Source organism: Panthera onca, chromosome A3, assembly GCF_046562875.1.
Source record: "Panthera onca isolate mPanOnc1 chromosome A3, mPanOnc1 haplotype 2, whole genome shotgun sequence".
NCBI classification, from domain to species: Eukaryota; Metazoa; Chordata; class Mammalia; order Carnivora; family Felidae; genus Panthera; species Panthera onca.
Window position 1 is genome coordinate 116,357,561 of NC_138341.1, and position 17,275 is coordinate 116,374,835.

The 17,275-nt window shown below is 51.7% G+C and overlaps 2 protein-coding genes across 2 annotated transcripts; both read right to left on the reverse strand.

The window, feature by feature from the left end:
- Positions 1–72: 72 nt before the first annotated feature.
- EIF6 (eukaryotic translation initiation factor 6) lies at positions 73–6,752 on the reverse strand. The gene is made up of 7 exons (XM_060616435.3): positions 6,627–6,752; positions 6,279–6,397; positions 6,076–6,161; positions 4,095–4,270; positions 3,367–3,543; positions 2,987–3,168; positions 73–344 (listed from the first exon to the last, which is right to left on the reverse strand). Exons 2-7 carry the CDS (start codon positions 6,383–6,385, stop codon positions 335–337), a joined length of 738 nt encoding a protein of 245 aa, XP_060472418.1. The 5' UTR covers positions 6,386–6,397; positions 6,627–6,752; the 3' UTR covers positions 73–334.
- Positions 6,753–8,352: 1,600 nt separating this feature from the next.
- On the reverse strand, positions 8,353–16,794 carry SACK1C (scaffolding CK1 anchoring protein C). Its single transcript, XM_060616467.3, has 4 exons — positions 13,551–16,794; positions 11,192–11,359; positions 10,857–10,981; positions 8,353–10,344 (listed from the first exon to the last, which is right to left on the reverse strand). The coding sequence occupies exons 1-4, from the start codon at positions 14,061–14,063 to the stop codon at positions 8,904–8,906; spliced, it is 2,247 nt and encodes a 748-aa protein (XP_060472450.1). The 5' UTR covers positions 14,064–16,794; the 3' UTR covers positions 8,353–8,903.
- Between the last annotated feature and the right edge of the window lie 481 nt (positions 16,795–17,275).

A 17,275-nucleotide genomic window follows, 5' to 3' on the forward strand; every position in this document is an offset into this window, starting at 1 on the left:
GTATCCTACCCACTTTCCCCCAGAACAATGCTAGGGAAGGAGGGTTGCAGGTGGAGGCCCCCAAACAACACATTCAAGAATAGCCAGGCTGCCTTTTAATGGGGGTGGTACAGGAAAGAGAGTGGTCAGTCAGGAGCCGTTAAGGCCTGACAGACAGCACAACATGGCAGATTTTTTAAGTAACTGTAGATTCAGGAGATGGGCACAGGTGAAGAGCTGGGCATTCAGCCACTCACTCCCAGTCAGTTCTCTGCCAACTGGCTGCCTGGCTGGGTGGGGCAGAGGGAGCCAAAGTCCAGAGGCAGGAACCCGCAGAACAGCAATGGAACGTAACTCAGGTGAGGCTAGAGAGAGAAGGAACACTGTCAGTAGGTGCTTCTCAGAGCATACCCCAACCTTTATTCTTAAGATGCTTGCCTCCACCCTCACCCCTTTGTTCCAGCTCAGCCCTGAAGAGCCACATTCAGAGCCCTTTCCAGATTACACTGCTTCCTTGAGTCACAATCCAGTCAGAACTCTCAATGCTTAAAAACTAACAGTAACTCCTTCCCCACTCAACTCAATTTATTCATTGTTATCAATCACAAACCAGAGCCTCAGAACTCAAGTCCAGCAAACATCAGAGAAGGGAGTAAGGGGATTCACAAGAGAAGGGATGTGCCCAGACCACAAATCCCTCAGTGGCAGGGATGAGGCCAGAACATTCTTCCTGGAGGTAATAAGTACGTATACAGGGGCGCCTCGGTGGCTCAGTCAGTTAAGTGTCTGACTTCAGCTCAGGTCATGTCTCATGGTTTGTGAGTTCGTGCCCCGCATAGGGCTCTGGGCTGACAGCTCAGAGCCTGGAGACTGCTTCGGAATCTGTGTGTCCCCCTCTCTCTGCCCCTCCCCTGCTCATGTTCTGTCTCTCACTCTCTCTCAAAAATAAACATTTAACAAAAGAAAAATTACAGGAGAAATAAAATACATGTACAATTATAAAACTAAAGTGCATACTTTAAAAAAAAATTTTTTTTAACATTTATTTATTTTTGAGACAGAGCATGAATAGGGGAGGGACAGATAGACAGGGAGACACAGAATCGGAAGCAGGCTCCAGGCTCTGAGCCATCAGCCCAGAGCCCGATGTGGGGCTCAAACTCACAGACCGCGAGATTGTGACCTGAATTGAAGTCAGACGCTTAACCAACTGAGCCACCCAGGCGCCCCTAAAGTACATACTTCTAATCAACTACCTGACACCTTCATTATCAGCTCTCATGGGCACCTCAAACTCAACAGGTTCAAAACCAAAGAAGGATAATGAGTTTTGGCTCTTCCTTTCCAGTATCCATTTCTGTTCCTTACCTAACTGCATAAGCAAGAACCACCAAAATACTGACCAGTACTGGTCACTGTGGGCAATTCTGCCTGACTTTAAGAGCAGTTTCTGAAGTTTTACCATTAAATACAATATTTGCTGTAGTTTTCTTGGTAGGTACCAATTATCAGATTGCAAAAATTTCTTTCTGTTCTTAGGCTAAAAGGTGTTGTTGTTGTTGTTGTTTTGTCCTTTAATTAAATGATTGTGTATGTACTGCCTTCTTTGTAAGATTCTATGTTCCACAAGGGCAGGGTGGGTATATCTTATTCACCAAATCACGATTTTCTGGCATGTTCAAAAAAAAGTTACTGAACAAATGACAGAACTACTGTACCACTTTCCTGTTGAGACCCTTTCAACTACTCTCTCAATTCTGATTCCCCATCAGAATTACCCAGAGAAACTTATTAAAATAAACCAAACATGGTTGGGTCTCACTCCAGAGTGAATTGGTAATGGGGGGGTGATGCCAGGAATCTACATTAACAAGCATCCCAACATAGACTAAAGATCAAAATCACAGGCCTACAGTCAAAACTTCTTGACATGGGAATTGAGGGTCTTTGACACTCTGACAGTATTACCTTGCCCTTTCACACTCTCCATACTTTCCCACCTCTGGGTCTGTCTGAAGTGCTTTCCTACTCCATCTCTGCATATTCAAATATCTATTCATTCCCCTGGGCCCAGACTAAATGATTTGCCCCCGACAAAACCTTCCGGGATACCAGAGTGTTTCACTGGAGCTTCCTGAGCCACCTAAGGCAACTTTTATCTCTTCTTTGAAGGCAGTGAAGAGTTATGTGTGGCCTCTACAACTTCTCGGCTACACTGTGAGCTCCTAGAGGCAGGACACAGGGCTAAGTTGCCTGCCTATCCTACATGGAGCCCTATCGACAGGGCTCAGTGAACATCAGATGAACAAATGAATGAAGAAGGGAGAATGAGGGTAATTTTGCCTGTTGTAAGTAGGGGGTCTGTCACTGGGTACTTGCTCTACTATGGGCATATGAGGTTTCTATCCTCATAAAGATTGCTGGGATACTGGGGTGTGGCATGCCTTGAGAAGAATCCTCAATGGGAAAAGGTGAATATCAGCACCTGCTGCTCCACCAAAGCAAAAAGAGATTCCAGAGCCTCATACCCCAGAACCTCCAGGGTTAGGCCCAAGATCCCACTTTTTTCTTAAACCCCCAAAAATCCAGACGATTGTGATTTTGATGCAATCCCCACCCCCAACAAGTCCTTTAGGGTCTCCTTAGTTTCTAAGAGCAACTTCCCCTCCTTCCCTCTGCAAACAGCTCTTTTTGGTCTCAGACTCTGGGCTGCTGGCTGGGGACACCGACACACAAGCACACACAAACTACAAAACAATGTGGTCAGTGAGAAAATAAGACAGACCAGAGGGAAGCTTTGCCCAGAGAGGTGACACTGAGCTGAGTCTTCAAAGATGGGGATGAGCAGACACTCAGGCAATGCTCACTGGCTGTACCTTGTGACTGCTCAGCAATGCACAGGTGTGCCCTCACACACGAGGACCTACCGGTATGAATGCAGTGTGGACCCATCCTAGGTGGCATCTCCCTCCTCTACCCTCCAAAGGCAGAAGAGAGACCCAGATACCTGTCAATGAGGGAATCCCGCATACTGGTCGCAATGGTGCTAGGCTGGGCTTCGTTCAGCTTGAAGACACTCTCCACCACTGACAGCTCTGTGCTGGTTGTGTCCAGGCCACAGAAGGCACACCAGTCATTCACCACCATCCCAGCGGCAATTACCTCGCTGCCTCGGTTCACAGTGCCTGCCTGCCAAGGGAGAGCTCAGTGTGGATCATGGCACCAAAAGCCACAGTCCTGCCACTCCCTGGCGAGGACTATCCCCAAACCCCGCTCCTTGACCTGCATCCCCAATCGCAAACTGTGACAGATAATAACTCAGATCCTTAACGCTAGGCAAAGGATCTGCCTCAGGAGAAGACAGAGATCAGAGAAAGGAATGCTTACCACAAGGGGGACCTGAAGAAGAGAAGACAGCTCATCTTGGTCTTCAATTGAAGTCTTGGGATGTACCAGTCCTCCCTGATTGCTGAAGACACAGTAGCTTCCTACTAGCACCTGGTCAGCCACTGTCTGTCTGAAGACTTCCACCTTGAGCACATCAGCCAAGATTTCTTCTGTTTCCTGTTAGCCAAAGGCACTGTACTCAGGGCCCAGAACTTCCAGGTCAAGGAACCAGGGGCCCTCCACACCCAAAACCACCCAGGGCTTGGCTCCCTAAGCCCCTCATCCCTCTGCTACCTAGCTGCATATGGAAGCTTCATGCAGAAAAAGCATGAAATACAGGTTGGAGCAGAGTCTAGACCAGCTATGGAGTCCCTAATAGCTGTGCATGCCCTGAGGAGACAGGGGCTGGTCTCCACATCACCCTCTTCCCTCTAACCCACACTCAAGAGCTCAATTGTCAATCATCTCTCCTGGTCCTGGTTACAGGATGGGACAGAGCAGTCTCCCTGATTTTGGAGGATTAATACCCTCCTCAGCTTCTTTCTGGCACTGGTCACACCTCTATTATCACTATTATCACTATTCCAATGAGTGCCTGAAATCTGAGAGCCCAAGTATAAAGAGAAACCACAAGAGACACCCCTAAGTCCTGCCTGACAGGCAAGAACAATGACTAACCACTGACTAGGCGGGTCCTGTGACTCTTGGGCGAAATTGGGCTACCTTACCCTGTCCAGGTCTGGGTGGACCAAGGCCACGTAGTCGTTGCAAGTGGTGACATTGCCCAGGGCTGAGAGCCGCTCCTCCACCCGCCGGATCTGCACTGAGTCTGGGAGGCAGTTGCGAATGTGCTGCAGCTCCTGGTCAGTGGTGTTGTTGGGCACCAGGAGACCATGTCTGTTCCCTAGAGTACCAAATTAGGGGATGGGGCAAGAATGGACCACAAATACACAAGTAGCCTGCTAAGCTCTGGGGGTTTTAGATACAATCCAGCCCAGTCAGTTTCCCCAGGAAAGCTTTAGGCCCAGACCCCAGCCCGCTAACCCATTGATCCATACAACACCCAGAGGACCAGGAGTCCCATTGGGCAGGCCAGAGATAGCCCAGGAATTTGTTCCAACACACCCTGCCCATTTTGCCATAATCCACCAGGAGGGACCAGGACTAACAAGAGGAGCTCTTGGTGTTAGCTGTATATTTTGCTACTTGAAAACTGAGGTAACACTACACACCTATCAGAATGGCTAAAATTTTTAAAAGAATGCCAATACCAAATGCTGGCAAAGATACATGGAACAACCAATAGGAGTGTAAATTGGTCAACCACTTCAGATTATTATCTGGCATCCCCTACTATATAGAATATCCGCATACCCTGTGCCCAACCTGTCCTCTCCTAGGTATTACACATCCAACAGAAACATGTACATGTGTTCACTAAAAGACATAGCAACTCTATTCATGTTAGAACTGAAAACTACCCTAATGCCCACTGTCAACAAAATGGATGAATATAATGTGGCATATTTACACAAAACACAGTAAGAATGAACAAACTACAATTATATTGTGACAACAATAACTAAACCTCTGCCTACCTCCACAAGAACACAACTCTTGAACTTCTAAACTCTGAGTTACACCCATTATATATTAAAACAAAACAAAACAAAAAAAAAAAACAAAACACCAAGCGACAAGTCCAAAGGTCATAGTTAGGGCCAAAGAGTGTTTGGCCTGAATAAGAAAATACTCAGAGGCTAAGGTCATCAGGCTTATGATTTAAAAAAAAAAAAACAAAAACTCCCATATGACCCCAATGAACAGAACTAGAAATAAGGGGTGACAGTAAAGGGAGACAGATCCAGCTCCAACAAAGGACCAATGGCCAGACTCAACAGTGCTGAGAAGTAGGGGAGTGGGATAGGGATGCCAGTCAGAGACATGGTAAAGCCAATTTAAGACTTAAATGGATAATGAACAAGATGACCCAGAATCTTAGCTTGTCATTTTGTAGAGGCAGAACTGGATCCTCAGAAAGAGGAAGCAACTTGCCCAGAGTCAGTGGCAAGGGAGAGAGGACATTTCCATCTTCCCTCCCAGGTGTGGAGGGAAGGTGTGGTACTTGGTGAGTCACTTGGATCCTTGAATCTTGACTTCATCATTAGTCAGATTAGGCCAATAAGGCCTGCCTGCCTGCCAGGGTCTTCGTGAAGAAGGATTGAAATCAAGTTTAAGGGGCGCCTGGGTGGCGCAGTCGGTTAAGCGTCCGACTTCAGCCAGGTCACGATCTCACGGTCCGTGAGTTCAAGCCCCGCGTCGGGCTCTGGGCTGATGGCTCGGAGCCTGGAGCCTGTTTCCGATTCTGTGTCTCCCTCTCTCTCTGCCCCTCCCCCGTTCATGCTCTGTCTCTCTCTGTCCCAAAAATAAATAAAAAACGTTGAAAAAAAAAAAAAAAAAAAAGAAATCAAGTTTAAGAGTGAAAGCACTTAATGTTATTTGTTTTCCTATGATCCAGAAGCTTTTGCCAGTGATAGTCCCTGATCTGAAAGCACTTAAAAACAGGGTTCGGCACAGGCCAGAGAGATTCTCTTGTTTCTGGAGATAATGGATGAAAGCCGGAAAATCCAAGGGTCACTAGAAGTCCCCTCCAAGGCTACAATTAAAGGCTCTGGGAGGATCCACTCCCTCGCTCAGCGTCTGGCTTACCCACACACATGCGCCCGATGATGCGGCAGCCAGCGATGGACGCGTGCACCACGGGGATGGTATCGGCGAGCTCGCCCTCGAACACACTGTAGGGATGTGGATTCAGTGGTTAAGGAGCTGAGGGGTCTGAGTCCCCGACTCCCAGCACCCTCTCAGCCATCCAGCCACCACACTGCCAGCAGACACCGGAGCTCCCGCCGCACCTGTAGAAGTTCTCCGACCCTCCGATGGCCACCAGGCAGTAGGTGTTGGTGAGTTTGGCAAAGCAGCCGATCTCACAGTTGTTCTCGAAAGACGCTCGGACCGCCATGAGGCCTAAGGGCTGCGGGACCGGGAGTTCAGGGCCAACGAATCCTCTCCCGGCCGTGGGTCCGGGTCTCCCGGCCTCAGCCCTTCACGGCCCGCCGCGACCGCTCCCCTCTTGGCCCCTCAAATCTCAGGTCCCGCCCACTGGACCCCTCTAGACTGTCTAGCCCGGAATCCTCCGACTACCACTCAAGACGCGGGGAGCCCAGAACTGTCCCTTCCGGCGTCCCTCCACACCCGCTCACCAAAAGACAGCAACCCCCGCACGCTTCAACAGCCTCCACTCGGCCCTAGGTAGGTTTCCGTTTCCGCCTCGGCCCAGGGAGACTTCCGGGAGAGCTGAGTGCCCCCGCTTACGCAGGCCGTCACCGTAGCTCCACCCTCTGGGAGGAGTCTATGGTTGCAAGTGTTCCGGTCTGGACCCCACGTGGCCCCGCCCCACGCATGCTCTCATCCAATCATTCCTTCATTCATTTATTCAGGCGCTTTTTAGGAGGTACCATTGACCGAGACCTGTGGCTGGTTGGATGCGAGGCATAAGAGAGGAGGAGCCAGCGATGTCTCGAAGAAGACGAGTTGATGATGGAAGTATTTACTGAAGTAAAGCCTAAGGAGAAAGAGTAGGTGTGGGGAAAGTGACATGCCGAGCGTTAAGTTTGGGACAGACGTCCAGGCCAAATCTGGAGCCCAGGGAAGAGTGAAGGGCTGAGATTTGGGGCTGAAGCCTGGGGTGGATGACGCCACGGAGGCGTCCAGTAGGGAGAAATGAGACCAGGACAAAGGTCGGAGAAGGAGACGTGGCCAAGAAGTAGAAGAAACCAGTCTGAAGAAGGTATTGGAGAGAGGGAAGGATGAATGAAACCGGGTCTTAGGGAGGGTCCAGATGGGCAGTGGTGTGGATGCTGACTGGCTTCCACTATGCATGTCCTTGTTCACTCACTCAGGAACCACTATGTCCTCGAGATAGATGGTAGCACTCAAGGGACCTGCTCTCATGGATGAGATGAACTTGATCTACATTTTGTAGAGTCTACACAAGCCCCAAGGCCTCTCAGAATGTCACAATGAGGGTAGAGGGGGCTTGGAGCCCTGTCCTCTCCTCAGCCCTTCTGCAAACATCCGTCTCCCTCAGGGAGCCCTCCACAATTGGCCTGAATGGTCAATTGGCTCTTCCCCAGCCCTCAACGTGAAGTTCCACAACTCCACCTTTCTCAGGACACACCAGGCTGCTGCTGGGTCATAGCATGTCTGCCTTTATTGATTTGTATTGTGTAAACTGTCCCAGGCAGGTGGTGAGCTCAGGAAAAGACGAAAAACCTATCAGAGCCTATGCTTCTGTGTGTGTGTGTGTGTGTCAGAGTCTGAGTATCCACACCCTCTCTATCCTCCCCAGTTCATCTCAGACCCACTCATCCTGTCCTGTCCTTGGCCTCTCTTCACCTGCTTCCCTCTACCAGGAATTCCTTTTCTCCTTCATCTGTCCAATCCTCCCCATCCTTCAAGGGCTGACTCAAAGTCTGCCTCCTTTGAAACTTTCCTCACCACTCCACTGTCACCACCCCCTGCCACTGATTCCTTGAGTTACATACAGCTCTGTCTTGCCTGCCATTGGTTTATGTATTTATCCTTATCTCCCAGGGCCTGAGTCTGATTCACTTGTCAGCCCTGTGGTAGGTACACAGCTTAGGCCAAAGAAGATACTGGTTGCTGTGTGCATACCTATGTGTGTGTATATGGTGTGTTTATGTGGTTATGTGCATATTTATTGTCTGTGGATTCTGAGGGGTCTACAGTGTGCACTGAATGCATATATTTTGTTTCGCTACTCATTTAGCCATATTACATTTATTGAGTACCTGTAACTAGAATTCTGAGTGTTTGGGTTTATCACATGGACCTTTGTTTACTTACTGAGTGTCTATGGGTATTCAGTTTGTGGGTATGAACCCTGTCAGGGTGTTCTGTGTGTTATACAGGCATTTGGGGCATCTCTGTGATGTGTGTGTTTTGTGTGCATGGGGACATGTGAACTGTTGATAATGGTGTGTCATGTCTGTGCAAAAACACAATCTTAAGCATTAGGGACACGGGTTTGGGCCCCAGCTCTGCAACTGGTTCCACTTGGACCTGATTCCAAGCAAGTCATCAAACTCTCTGGGCCTCAGCTTCCACATTTATAAAATAGGGAAGATAGTACCTATGATCCTAGAAACGTATACCTGCTAGAGGTCTATCTTGTAGAATGTTGTGAGGATGAAGGATGAGAATTAACCTGTGTAAGGCACCCAGCACAGTGGCAAATGGCAGGTACTGTGGTTTCTGTTTTCGTGTGTGTGTGTGTGTGTGTGTGTGTGTGTGTGTGTGTGTAAACAAGAATTCTGAACTCAGTGAGTGTCTAACTTGAGCTTCTAGACACCCTCTGCTCCCCATGCAGCCCTGCTGGAGAACCCCAGGGTCTGGAACCTGAGTAAATCTAGAATCCAAGTAGATGGAGGAAGGACATGTCCTTGGTGGGAGCAGGACTAGGACTCAAAGCGGCTTCGGAGAAGTTTGAACTTGGACTTGTTGTACTTAGTGATGAGGTCCAGTTTGCTGTGGCCCAAGGTCAGCCGCTTCTCATCCCCTGACAGGCCATTGCTACTGCCACTGTGATGGCCACCTGTGGGGCCTCCAGGGAGGCCAGGGTCAGGTCCTTGCCTGGTGCCCTGCAATTGATGATACTTGGTAATGAGGTCCAGCTTGCTGTGGCCCAGGGTCAGCCTATTCTCATCCCCAGAGCCCACTCCAGCCTTTCGAGCAGGGCTTGGTCTGGGGAGACCACTGGGCCCAGGCCCCTCACCCCGGAATGGGCCAAACTTTGTGATGAGGTCCAGCTGGCTGTGGCCCAGGGTCTGTCGTCGCTCATCAAGACTTTGCTTGTCAGCCCTGGCTGAGGAGTTGGCTTCAGGGGGCACTCTGGAGCCCCCAGCCTTGGGGTACTGTACCAGGAGGTCCAATTGGCTGTGGCTGTGGTTTGAGGACAGCCTCTTGTCCTCTGGAATTTGATTGCCAGGTCTGGGGGAACCTGACTCAGGGGTACCCCCAGCACCCTGGGTCTGAGGCAGGAGATCCAGCTGGTTATATCTCTGGTTTGGGGACAACCGCCTGTCCTCTGGAGCCTGCTCTCCAGGCCAGAAGGAGCCCAAGCTGGGGTCAACCCCAGAATCAGGGCCTCCAGCTTCTCTGGCTCTGGGGAAGGGGACAAGGAGATCCAACTGGCCATGGCTCTGATTCAGAGACACCTTCTTCTCCTCCACTGTCTCCAGGGCTGTGCTAGGTACCCAGCGACTTCGTTGGGGACTAGACTCCTGGCTTCTCAGGAGCCCATTCTCTGGGAGCCGGGATAGGGCTGAAACACCCTGGGGGAAGGGGAGGAGGGGGCGTTGGCGGGCAAGCATAGGTGACCCCACTGCCAGGGTCAAGGGGCTGGCACCATTGTGGTTGAGGGCAGGGGAGGACTGGGACCATGGGGACACCCCCAACTTGCCTAGATTGGACCTGTAGGGCCCTGGCAGGGAGCCATGGTTAGGGTCAGACAGCTGGCGCTTCAGAGAGGGCTGGCCACTGGCCCCGCGGCAGGCAGGGCCCAGGGATGAGGACCCCATACCCGTGTCACTGCAGCCACCGCCTCCTGGTGGACTGAGGTAAGAGGAGTGGTCCATTAGAGGTGAGCGTTTGATGCTGCTAAGGCTGGTGCTGGAGGGTGAGGAGGATGCAGGGCTCAACACACTGGGCCGGAAGCCCAGGGCCACTGTGGGAGGACACAGTGCCCTGGGAGATACGGGACCCTCACCACCGCAGAAGCCCTCCACAGGCCGAGACTCAGCATACAGACAGCGGAACTCCCGGTCAAAGTCTTCCACGATGCGGCCCCTCAGCTGCAGCACCATGCTAGTGTGGGCCTGGCTGCAAAGCCAGGTGAAGCTGGGAACAGAGGGTCAAGGTCAGAAGGCAAAGTGCAGGAGCCTGGGGCTTGGGGGGGGGGAGTCATAACCAGGTGAACATACCAAGACAACTCCACCACCATTAGGACCTACGTGAGGCGACAGAGCTCTGACTTCAGAGTCTGTGCTAGTTCTAACTCAGCTTAGAGGACTTGGGCACATGGTTTCCCATCTCAGGGTCTCAACTCCCCCATCTGTAAAATGGACTGGGGACGGAGAGTCCCTGGAGTCCCTCCAGTTCTGAGGTGCAATATGCCAAAGGCATTAAAGTAATCCTTCCACAGAGTGAGCTCCTCCAGGGCCCAGTGGGGGGCTGTCTTTCCCCCCCCACTATGCCCTGAGGCCTGCACAGTGCCTGGCACTTGGTAGCTGTCAAGTCCATGTTGCCAGGGTTGGGTGGATGAAGGTAAATTCAAGCTGCCAGATCCCAGGTGCCTCACCAGCCGGTGGCACAGCCCCCCCGCCCCTCTCTCCCCTGTTCCCTGTGCTCACCTGTAGCTGCCTGCCACCACCTGCTCACAGTCGATGATAACAAACTTCTCCAGGGCCTGCCCCGTGAAGCGGCGGCCGGCCTTGCTGCAGTATGTGTCCCCACATGTGCTCCGCACACGCATGTTCTGGGCCAAGGAGGGAGGTAGGTTGGGTGATGACCTTGAGAGAATGGGGCTCAAGCCACATCTAAATCCCTTGCAGTCTCTAACCTTAAGCAGCTAAGGAAAGTCAGGTCGCCCACTCCCATTGACCACCCCCCCACATGCTTACTGACTCTTCTGCCCTCCCTGACTCCCCACCCCACCCCCTGGTTACCGCCCCTGTCCCTCACTGACCGGCAGGTGCCCCCCGTTGAGGTCCATCTTGTAGCACATCTCCAGGAAGTGCCTTAGGTGCTCCTGAGCCAAAAGCAGGTAGACAGGGACACCACGCCGGCTCGAGGCCTCCATGAGGTCACACAGAAGCTCCATGTCCGTGAATATATCCATCACGACAGCTACCACCTGGAGGACGTAGGGAGAATTTCAGCCCTGCCTGGGATATTGCCCAGCCCAGGGGTGGAGGCTGAGGTCCCAGGAAAAGAGAACTGGGCTTAAAAGCAGGAGGCCAGAGCCTTTGAGAACATCTGGACTGGAAGGGCTTTTAGCAACAACCTAGCTCAGAGGTTCTTAACTTAGACTCAGCGGGGGTTCCACTGTCTTGAATACCCAAAATACGTTTGCAAGCTTCGGTGTGCATATTTCTGGGGACAGAGGGTTTATCTGTCATGGGCTTCTCAAAGATGTCTGTGAGGAGACCTAGGCCAAGAGTAGGGAAGGAGTCAGGAGCAGATACTAGACCCCAATTCCCAGTGCAGGCCCTCATGCTCTCCCACTAGCTCTAGCCCTAGCGCTGTCAAAGTTTCCCTCCTCAAGAATTAGAGCTGCAGGCCAGTTATTGGGGGCTTTGAGCCATTGGCCAGACCTGCCTCAGTTTCCCTACAAAGCAACAGAGGTCTAGTGTGGTATCTTATACCCACAGACTCCCTCACTTCCACCCACACCAAGTGAGACCAAGTTTTCTGCTCAGTTGAGGGACTGGGGCTTGTGGTCTCCTCATCTAATGGACTGCCTCACAGAAGCCCTGAAAACCCCCTCACACCATCAAGCCCCCAACTGCCCCTTCTTCCCTTTGCATATATCTGCTGTGAGAACCACCTTTGTCGTCCAGGCTGAGGCAAGAGGTGCAAAGCACTGCAGCTCTGGAGCCGGACAGAACCGGGTTCAAATCTGCACTCTGCTACTTCCTAGTGATACAGCCTTGGGCAAGTTTCTTCACCTCTGCGAGCCTCAATTTCCTCATCTGTTAAATGAAGATAATGATAGCTACATCTCATAGTTATGAGGAATTCAATGTGAAAATACTCAACACACAACAGAAGCTCAATAAATGTTCCTTTCCTGCTGCCTGCTTAACGAACAAGGACATTGGCCCACAGGAAAAGGAAGCCCTTCCCAAGGTCACTCTGAGAGTCAGTGACAGCCCAGAGTGGAAGCCTGGCTCCTGGCCCAGAGGTGGAGGGTCTAGGTGAGGGTGAGGAGGCAAGTGCTGGAGGGTGCCCTAGTCCACGGCACAGGCCTGGCTGAGGGTGGGGGAAACAAGGTCAGGTAAGAAAGATCAAAGGGCCAGGGGTGACAACAGCAGCCACCTCACTAATAACCCCATTCCCAGTGCTAATCAGGCCCGGCCCTCCCCTGCCTCGGGCACAGGCAGGTTTGCCAAGGAGGCTCTGGAGGCACCTGGGAGATTCCAGCTTGCTGGCTCCTGATCTCTGCAGCAGGCTGCTCCCCCAGACAAAGACACTGAGTCTAACCCACCTCAAATCCTTCGTGGGGTCATCTGATCCATTCCCCTGCCTCCTGAGTCGGAGGTCAGGGCTCAGGAATGAAGCTATGTTAGTCTGTGGCTGGAGCCTTCCCAGATACTGACCATGGGACCTGCTCTCCTCCCCCTCTTCTTTCTCCTGAGCCCCAGCTCCCCACCTCTGAGCCCAGAAGCCCCCACCCCTCTTCCCTTTTGGTGCAGAACTATCATCCTGGCCCTCAAATGCCATGCTGAGGCCCAGGCACCAGTGCCTTCTTCCCCGTTTCAGGCCCAGCTGGAGATGCAGTATACGAGGGGTGAGGTGCAGCTGGGGATGTGCACCAGGAGGGAGGGCCAAGCCTGGGTCCAGGGCCTGAGTCAGGGCCCCTTTCTCTCCCCCTGAGCTCTATTTCACCAACTGACTGGACCTTCCTGAGCAAGTGCCAACCCCTCTCTGGCCTCAGTTTCCTCCTCAATAAGTCAAGGGGGTGACTCAAATGTTCATCAAGGTTGGACTTCTTAGTTTGGGAGCATAAACTCTCCAAGACTCTGATGAAGGCCATGGACTCTCTCCCAAGAAAGATGCAGAAAGGATCCCTCCTAGCAATATGCCCAATTTTGCCTGCATTTTTAGGGTGTTTGGTGAGTAATGCTCTTGAGTGTCAAGGGATTACCAAGGTAAATAAAACACATGCCCACCCTCTAGGAGCTGGTGATCTGATAGAGGCCAGAGGTTCTAGTCCCAGTACTGCCCCTAAGCTGCTTTATATGGCCTTGGGTTGGTCCCTTTCCCTCCCTGGGTCTCAGTTTACACATCTGTGGAATGAATGTCTGAAGATATAAGGCCCTTACCGTGCGGGCCTGGCTGATGAGAAAACGCAGAAGGTCCTTGATGTTCTTGGCCTTGTCCCGCTGGAAGTGGACCACAGCCTGGGTGGGGCTGAAGCCTGTGGCCTGCGGAACCTCAGGCCAGCCCAAGTCCAGGTCCGGGGGGTCTATGTCAGAGGCCATGGGGAAGTAAGTGCCTGAGGTGATTTCAGAGAGCAAGCTGAGGCGGTCAGGCCCTGAGGCCTCCAGTCCCTGGGCCTCGCTGAGCTCAGGGCCCCCATGCACATGGCTGGTCATGTAGTCCACGTCCAGAGCACTCAGGAAGGGCAGCTCCCGCTCCTCGGAGATGACCCGCAGGTAGGCGGCCTCGCCCCGCTCCAGGAGGGCGTCGGCTGCCAGCCGGGCAGCCTCACTGTGCTGGAGCACCAGCGGTGAGGCCTCCCGCCACCACGGCCGCTTCAGCTCCTCCACCCGGCCCCGCAGGGGTCCCGCCATGCCCTGGGCCCCCAAGTCCCCAGGCCCTAGGCCTCCGAACATTCCTGCCCACCTGGCTGCCCTCACCCTCCAGCAGGCTCCATGGCCTACACCCTGGGCCGGCTGCAGCAGGAAGAAGATACCAATAGAACCACCTCCTGCCTGCCCGCCCCGTATGTGCCAGGGCCCCCAACACGTTGCCACCCTAAATCAGAGCCATGCTCCGCCCCATTGCCCCTGGCCTCTGGAACCTGTCGGGTCAGCCTCACCTGTCTGCCTGCTGTTGAGACTCGCCCGCTCAGGGAAATGGCAGTGCCAGGCCCTTAGCACGCACTCCTGCCCACCCCCACCCTGGCACCACCCCACCTTCACCTGCCCCAGCCCCACCAGGCTCCCAGCAAGTTTCCTCCAAACCCTGACCTTCCAGAGCCCCCATAGAGGTTGGATTATGGTCCAGAGGGGCCCAGTCCTGTTCAGACACACACATGCACAACACACACACATACACTTGCGCGCACACACACACACCAGGGTGGATAAATGACTCAAGATACCGAGATAAAGACATGAACACACAAGTAGATAGGCTGTCATGTCATATGCAGACCATACGTTTCGGTCAAACCCATGTGAACTGACCCAAATGTTAATTCAGAGACAAGCCATAACCCTAAACATACCACGGTGGATATCACAAGCCTTGGCACACCTTGCATACAGGCCCTAAATAACTGAACAGGGTGTCACACAGAGCTGTCAAGGACATCAGCACCTATCTGTCCCCCGTCTGGGCCCATCTGCTCCCATGATGGCTCTGCCGCTCTCTACCTCCCTAAGTGTGACACTCACAGTCCGCTGCCCACCCCCCACCCTGGCTCTGAGTCCATCCTCCAAGGATCTCCAGCAGTGGCTTTTACCCTAGTCCCCAGGAACAGCTGGGGAGTGTTAAAATGCAGATCCCCAGGATTCACCCATCTGAGATTCAAATCCAGAAAATCTGAGTAAACCTCTGAAGCCTGCTTTTTTACAAGTACTCCGGTGCACCTGGGACAGTGGACCCAGGCCCATCCCTGAGAAATGCTGTTCCACATGGCTTGGCCTGGCATGGGCCACACCTCATTCTTCCTCCCCACCTCAGGGGCTGCGTATTAAATGGCTCAGAAGAAAGGTTGTTTTAGAGGAATGGCGGCACACTGCAAGGTCAGGAGGCAAACAGAGCAGGCAAGTTTCTGTTCTCTGCCCCTAACAAGGGCCACAGTCCCAGAGTCCTCAGTAGCATGAGTAAGAGGCTTTGCTCTGGAGAAGAGGGGTCGGTAGATGGCAGTTAGTTAGGGAGGCAGGCCAGGCAGAAGTGGTCACAGCAGTGCACAGTGCCAACTCATGGTGCTTCCCTTCTAAGGTGGGATGAGGTCCAATGAGGATGGCCTGGACAACAGGAGACCTAACATCACGTCTCACAACCCAGTATAATACTGATTTCACTTGCTTTATCTGGTCTGTGATCATGTTCAGACCAGACACGGGTCCTTCTATGTCCACGAGGCTTCACACAGGGCCTAACACATTCATGGCAGGGAGCAGAGGGATCTAGGGGTTCCCATGTCGACCTGGGCCCTGGGACCCAAGATGAATGGGACTGGGGCTTTGTCTTTGAGGATCCTAGAAGTGAGGGGCCCAGGGGTCAGGGTAAGGCCAAGAGGTGAGATGCTGGGCCATTCCATCCCATTCCAGAGGCAGGGGCAGACACTGGAACACCAGATGCGCTAAGGAGGTCCTTCACCCGGGGTGGGGGTGGGGGATTACATGAACAGTAAGAGATTGGGTAAACAGAGCCAGACCGTGGGAGGGTAATGAGCTGTAGGGGTATCCAGGAGGCAGGGCCCTCATTAGGGCCTTATCTCCAGATTTGTTTGCGGGTAGAAGTGGGCCCTTATCTGGGCTGGAGAACTGTTCCTGAGAGGGGAGACAGGGTGTTTCTGTGTTGCTGGGTTCCTGTGTTTATCCCTCAATGTTTACACATCTATCTGATGATACATATTGTTGGCTATTTTTATAAAAACTATTTTTAATTGTGGAAAAAGACTTATAAAGTTTACCATCTTAACCATTTTTAAGTATACAGTTCAGTGGCATTAAGTACATTCATGCTGTTGTGCAACAATCACCACCATCCATCTCCAGAACTTTTTCATCTTCCCCAGTTGAAACTCTGTACCCTTAATTAAACACCAACTCCCCATTCCCTCCTCTCCTCCAGCCTCTGGTAACCACCACTATTTCTTTTCTTTTCCCTTTTTTAATGTTATTTTTGAGAGAGAAAGAGAGAGAGTGAGCAGGGGAGGAGCAGAGAGAGGGGGACTAAAGGATCCCAAGCAGACTCTGTGCTGACAGCAGAGAGCCCAATGTGGGACTCAAACCCACGAACTGTGAGATCATGACCTGAGCCGAAGTTGGACACTTAACTGAGTCACCCAGGTGCCCCACCACCAACCTACTTTCTGACTCAATGAATATGACTACTCTAAGCATCTCATCTCAGTGGAATCAAACAGTATTTGTCCTTTTGTGACTGGCATATTTCACTTAGCATAAAGCCCTCAAGGTTCATCCATGTTGTAGCACATGTCAGAATTTCCTTCCTTTTTAAGGCTAAATAATAGTCCACTGTGTGTATAAACCACGTTGTTTATCCATTCAACCACTGATGGATACTTGGGTTGTTTCCACCTTTTGGCTATTGTGAATAATGCTCTTTAAACACGGGTGTACAAATTTGGCTCTAGAGTTTTGTATATTTCCCTCCATGCTGATGTTTGTGTTAGATTCTTTTTTTTTTTTTTTAAACCCAGCCCCACTCATCTTGGGTCCCAGGGCCCAGATCGACATGGGAACCCCTAAATCCCTCTGCCCCCTGCCACGAATGTGTTAGGCCCTGTGTGAAGCTTTGTGGACATAGAAGGACCTGTGTCTGGCCTGAACATGATCACAGACCAGATAAAATGAGTGAAATCAGTATGCTCAACATGGGGCTTGATCTCACAACCCTGAGATCAGAAGTAATGTGCTTTATAGACTGAGCCAACAAGGCACGATTCTATTTTTGTAAGTAAAAAACAAAACAAAACAAAAAAAACCCAACAGTGAACATCAGTAATTTCATATGGTTCAACTCAATATATATACACATGCTCATGCATAGCTGTACCTGTGCATGTAATGTACATGTATATGCTATCTGTTAACGTTTGTATGTCTGCTTGGCTGTCTTTAAATAT

Bases quoted from the DNA above. Each gene is read 5' to 3' on its own strand.
- EIF6 (XM_060616435.3), bottom strand. From the start codon at position 6,385: ATGGCGGTCCGAGCGTCTTTCGAGAACAACTGTGAGATCGGCTGCTTT. The intron at 6,162-6,278 runs GTGCGGCGGGAG...ACATCCCTACAG, and splicing joins GGGTCGGAGAACTTCTACAG to TGTGTTCGAGGGCGAGCTCG. The intron at 3,169-3,366 runs GTAAGCATTCCT...CTCCCTTGGCAG, and splicing joins TTCTTCAGGTCCCCCTTGTG to GCAGGCACTGTGAACCGAGG.
- SACK1C (XM_060616467.3), bottom strand. From the start codon at position 14,063: ATGTTCGGAGGCCTAGGGCCTGGGGACTTGGGGGCCCAGGGCATGGCG. The intron at 11,360-13,550 runs GTAAGGGCCTTA...TACGTCCTCCAG, and splicing joins TCATCAGCCAGGCCCGCACG to GTGGTAGCTGTCGTGATGGA. The intron at 10,982-11,191 runs GTCAGTGAGGGA...TCCTTGGCCCAG, and splicing joins TCAACGGGGGGCACCTGCCG to AACATGCGTGTGCGGAGCAC.